Here is a 6000-nt window from a genome sequence, read left to right as displayed (position 1 = left end):
CTTGTACTTCCATATGCCAATCAAGGTCTAGTTTTTAACCCTTCATTTTGTATACTGAACTGTAGATCATCAACTTTTGAAAGAAGGTCTTTTATTTTTCTTCTTCCCCATGTAGCACCATGCTTGGATCATGCACATTGTAAATACATTGAGTGAGTAACTTAAAGAAATGGGGCTCAGAGAGACAGAGAAAAATACTGATGAAAAGATAAATTGACAGAAGATTTCCATTGATGGTTGTCTATGGAAAAAACCATTTATTTTTTTCCCCTACAAGAGAAATTATACATATATATCTCTAGTCAGTCAAAACCAGATAAAGAATATAAAATACATTAAATACCAACCATTAATATGAATTATCAGAATAAAGGGAAAATATCCCCACATAGTTAGTTTTTACCCTGAGTTAGAAGGCAAGTTGAATAATCACATTTGGTTTTATTTTTTTAAAAAACAGGTGTGTGTGTGTGTGTGTGTGTGTGTGTGTGTGTGTGTGTGTGTGGGACAATAGAGACTGTGACAGTTTTCATCAAATACTACAACCACAACATGATGTTTGGTGCAGTTTAGCATTTAGGTAAGAGACTGGTTGTCTGTCAGAGTCAGTGTTGTTCTCCATAACTCTGAAATAGTACGTTAGTCTCTGACCTTGGACTTTTTTGGCATATGGAGAGCTGTAGACATGTTTAAGGTAGAAGGCAAGGCATTGATGAACTCTGCATTTTGGCTTTTGCCTTTGTATTGTGATGGGTTGTACTGTTGTTTTCCTAAGCATCACAGAAAACACCTAGAATTAACCAACTCTCCAGTGCTGGTAACACTAGATTGTATAAAATGTGAGAGGTAGACATATTTTGATAAACTCAATCTACGCACAGTAACTAGGTCAGAAAGCCTTGAATGGCTCCTAAGGTTTTAAAATTGAGTAAGGAAAAGACTGGCTCATTCAACTGCACCCTCCCAAATGGTAGCTGGGATGTGTTCTATCCTCGTAATGGAAGGCTTTTTTCATAGTCCATGATGAGTTAGGCATTGCAGATACTTCAATGGTTGAGGGATTTCTGCATCCTAAAAAGACAGGACACTAGCCCTAGAGTCAAGAAGTCCTGTGTTCAAGTCTCACTTCTGGCAAATGCTCACTATGTAATCCTAAGCAAGTCACAACCACTCAGTGGCTTAAGTAATCTTGAAGAATAAGTGGTGAATGAGTTGCTGAAATGAAATAATAGAGGGAATTTCTCCTCCTATGGCCACAAGAATTATTGAAGAGGTTTCTTATCTCTCTAGTGTGATGCTTTGTGATAGACAGAACCTCACATGGTTGGGTATATCCTTGAAACATCCCTAGATTACCATAACAATTTTTTATAGCTCTAACATTAATTTATTAACACATTAAAACACTTTGAATCATTTTCATATTTTTAGAGCCTGACCCCTCCTCAAGGTACTGATTTTCCTGAGTTTTCTATTCAATGTGTGAAGCAGGATTTCTTTTTATGTCCTAAACCAACTCAAATGTCAATTGGATGTGGCCAGGTCCTAGTGTGATCTGTAATCCTAACAGGTGCTTAATAAATACTTGTTGATTGATTGAATGAGGGACTGAATCCTGTTGACATTCTTCTTGATATTTTTAATTTTGTTCTAACCCTTCCTTCTTTCCTCTCCACTTCTTGGGCTTGGTCATATAATCCTTGTGGATACTGGTTACCCAAAAGAGGTTCTCCTTGGTTTCTGTTTCTAAATTAATACAGTTTGTACAGTGACTAATACTCATTTCTCCCTCTTTCTCCCTCTCTCTGTCCCCCCCTTCCCTCCTTAAAAAATAGATATCAAAAGTAAAATTCAAATCTGAACTTCATGGGGAATGGGAATGGAGTGGAGCACCAACAAGTTTTGTCTTCAAGGATAAATGGTAACTAAGCCTAACATAGTGAATATAGGAAAGTTTGGGCCTCCAGGCAGAAGGGCTCATTTTTGAAAGAAACTTAAAACTCTTTTGCTCCAATTCTGGGCCTGTGTCTACTGAAATAGGGAGAAATGCTTGAAGGATGGTGGTGGTGGGGTGTGTGGGGATCAAATTATTTTTATTTTTCAGAAGGCAATGGGGTTAAGTGACTTGCCCAAGGTCACACTGTTAGGTAATTAATAAGTGTTTGAGGTTACATTTGAACTCAGGTCCTCCTGACTCCCGGGCTGGTGCTCTATCCACTGTACCACCTAGCTGACCCTGTGGGTCAAATTATTGACATGAGAGCTATGCCCCACATTAAAGTGATTCAGAACTTGGATTTCTGGAGCTGGATGCTAGAGGGCCATGTCTTAAAGAAATGTCCTAGTTCACTCTCCATGGACTCCATTCTGAAAAAGAAACAAACGGCTTCTTTTTTTTTAGAGTTGGGAGAACCAGCCCTTTCTCCAGATCATTATTTCTGATTGGACAGGCTTGATCCCTTTTCCTTTCTTATTTAATTTGCCCAGGAAGGATTGTGACTGGCTTGAGGTCACAAGATAACATGTTATGTGAACATGTTTAGAGTCTGTCCCTGCATGTGCAGCTCTACACAAGGCCCTTCATATAGTCAATGAGCTCTGGGAGCGGCGGTGGCTCCCTCTGCTTGAGGCTCCTGGGCTGTCAGTTTGTGGACTCTTGAATCTTCCAAAAGCTTTGGCTCTACTAGGCCCCAAGAGGTGCTCATCTGGGGATGGCCTTGCTGGAGAGCTAGGTGAGCTTTGGTCATACCCCCCAAGCCTTGGGCAGGGCTGGGGGCTACTTCTGTCTCTTTTAAGCACCCATTCTTCAACATGTCTTTTCATGGGAGAGGAGTAATCTTTTAGGGAGTTGTCACTTGATTCCTGTTCTGTAAATTGGGGGACCTGAAGGTGGCTCAGGTTGGCATTTCCAGGGGATGGAGCTGCTTGGCAAACTGTAGACAGTCTTTCTTTTTGTCTTCTCCACTCTTGGATGGCCAACTCCCTTTTCTCTTTGGGAAATTTGTCCAGTTTCTGAGCTTTCAGGAGGGGTGACTTTTTATAGGTCCCTTGCAGAGCTAGGAGAAAATACCTGGTGGGAGATGGAAAGATAATGAGTCCTCAACACTTATAAATAGATATAGTCACAGCCCCCAAATGGAAACACCATCTTGGCATCCAAATCAGTTGAACTCCTAAATTGATATCTTCATTATTCTGGGAATATTAACTCTCAAAAGATTTGCTTCACTCCTAAGAATAGTCTGAAGTCCTAACCCTGATGGCCCAAAGGATTGAGTGGGCTATGGAAGATTCTGTGGTAGGTTAGGTAGTTTATCTGACAATATTTATTACATGTTTTCTCTGTGCAGAATTCTGTAATGGGGACTGGGGGAGATGAAATGTCTAGATAAGACATAGACCCAGCTTTCAAAGTGCTTATGAAGTCTAGAGCTGACATAAACCTATCTATTAATTTACAATGATATGATACAAATGAAGAAAGTGGTACAAAACAAAGTGCTATTTGAGCTCCAAAAGAGATAATTGTTATGGACAGGGAGAATCAGGAGAAGCTTCCCAGAAGTGTCCTTTCATTGGTATTTGAAGTCTGGGGAGGAAAACAGCAGCAGAAGAGGGGGAAGATGATATTCCAGGCACAGGAAACAACATGAACAAGTAGTAGAATGCACTGGGTGCTGGGATAGGAGATGAGAAAGGCAGAGAGTTTGACTACGGAATGTGGAAAGGGAAGACAATAAGTGGTAAGGAGGTATAGGATAAGATTGTAAGACTGACTTATCTTTTGGTATAGACTATTGTAGAAACTTCTCATTAATCATTTATAAGCAGAATAGTATAGGGGGAAGAACTCTGGACTAATAGTCAGGGAAGTTGAGTAGTAGATCTGGTTCACCATTGATTTGCTATCTTTGCGAGGTACCTCTCTAGGCTTGAAGGCAAAATCAGGGAGAGAGAGAGAGAGAGAGAGAGAGAGAGAGAGAGAGAGAGAGAGAGAGAGAGAGAGAGAGAGAGAGAGAGAGATCGAGAGAGATCGAGATCACATTTGGCTCTATCTCCAAAGAAGTAGGGGATAAAAAATTTTAACTGAATACTTGGTAGAGAAAATAGAGTTAAAGATGAAAGTGGATTGATATGAATGTTGAACAAAAATCATGCTTTCGGTTAATGTCCAAATTGCAGTAAGGCTGGGGACTGAGAGGGACAAAGTCACTAGAGGACTTCCTATGCAGAGAGAGGGAAGTTAATTTCATCTAAACTCTATGAAGCACTACATTAAGAAGTAAAACAGAAATGAATCACAATTTGGATCCAAGGAGAATATAATTGGTAAAAGAAAGATTCTATACACATCTCCTAAGTCTGGCACCCTACTAGTGGACTCAATAATTTTAGTGCAGGAGTATAAGAGTTAGAATTGGTAGGAAAAGAAATCATCAAGTCTGAGTCATTTATTGTACAGATGAGGGAAGTGAGACCCAGAGAAGTTAAGTGACCTACCTGAAGTCACAAATAATTATGTTAATAATTTGCAGTTAATAAATTACAGATCTAGGATCTAAATTCAGGTCCTCTGACTCCAAAGGCATTGCTTTTTTCATTATGTCATGCTGTCTACCCAAAAAGTTTTATTTCTTAGGAATAATAGTAACTTTTACAAATAACTTTTTCCCAGTCAAGAATGAAATAGATCACACACACACACACACACACACACACACACACACACACACACACTTGTGCCCCTGTTATTTCCCCGTGTCCTGTTTTTCTGGATTTGGAATAATGAGGGGGTTGGATGAAAATGTTCTTTATGATTCATATGTTATTTCTTTTTATTTTTTTGATTGATGGTAACTTCACCTCCACTGGGTCTATGTCCAAGGTTATAGCCTAAGAAAACTAAAGCCCATGCAAATGCAATGAATTTCTGGGTTTATCTATGTGAACCCCTGAAGAAGACCTTGAGCTTGGTCACATGGTTCTTGTGGATAAGCTCCTCCCTCCCCCACACTACTCAAAAGAAGTCCTCCTTGGCTCTGTGATTGTCTCTTGGTTCTATCGGATGCTGATAAATTCATTCAAGTTGAACAGTGACTAATACTAAGAAATTGTATTTTACTCCAAGAGCTAATTCTAAGATCATTTATGACACTGACCTGTGTGGTGATATGTCTCCCTTAGAGGCATTTGTCTATATTAGTCACTTTAAACAATGACTCAATCTTTTAGAGGTTGTCTAGTATTGGGAGCCTGGAAGCTAGGATCCAGGGGTCTGGATTTTAATTTACATGTTGATTTGTTGTAATTGAACTTGTAATATTAGCATCTACTTCCCAAGGTGGTTGTTGGAAACAAATGAGGTAATATTTGTAAAGGTCTTTGCAAATCTTCAAGAGCAATATAAATGCTAGCTATAAAACTTCTACTAATTGTTATCATTATTGGTTTTGAGTAAATCCATGATTTTCCCTATTCTTCAATTTACTCATTAGTAAAATTTAGAATCCTATTCTACTTACATCATAATATAATTGCCAAGATAAAGTGATATGAGAGGTGGGAGAATTTTTATGAGGAAAATAGTATAGAAATGTAAGACATCATTATTATTTTATGAGAAATTATATAAACAGTAGACTTTATGATAACACTAGCCTGTTGATATAAAGTGCTTCTTTTTAAAGTATGCTTAAATTTAGTTTTATTCCTTCTCTCAATAATAACTTCAGGTGAGAGGGAATGGAAATGAAAGAAATAATATTATTATACACATTTATAGAAACAAAACCTGAAGAGGTCATACAATTTGCCCAAGTCACAAAGCTGCTCAGTGGAAGAGCTGACACTAGAACCCAGAACTCTGAACCTTTTGCTCAGTATTCACAATACTTACTGTCCCATATTGTCACTAAAACAAAAGCTCTATAAGTCTCAGAGAAATTTGAACACAATCCTTGGACTGTGCATTGTAGATATATAGACATATCTCTAGTGCCA

General features: G+C 38.5%; 1 protein-coding gene across 1 annotated transcript in view; it reads right to left on the bottom strand.

Moving 5' to 3' along the window:
* Positions 1–241: 241 nt before the first annotated feature.
* Positions 242–6000, bottom strand: part of LOC141502212 (phospholipid-transporting ATPase VB-like) — a 102285-nt gene continuing 96526 nt past the window's right edge. The window contains 1 exon segment of the mRNA XM_074206868.1: positions 242–3070. Within this exon segment, the coding sequence (XP_074062969.1) occupies positions 2581–3070 (490 nt within the window). The 3' untranslated portion in view covers positions 242–2580.

The sequence above is a fragment of the Macrotis lagotis genome, chromosome 1 (assembly GCF_037893015.1).
Source record: "Macrotis lagotis isolate mMagLag1 chromosome 1, bilby.v1.9.chrom.fasta, whole genome shotgun sequence".
NCBI lineage: Eukaryota > Metazoa > Chordata > Mammalia > Peramelemorphia > Peramelidae > Macrotis > Macrotis lagotis.
Note: the sequence above shows the minus strand (reverse complement) of the source record. Positions and strands in the feature narration are given on the sequence as shown.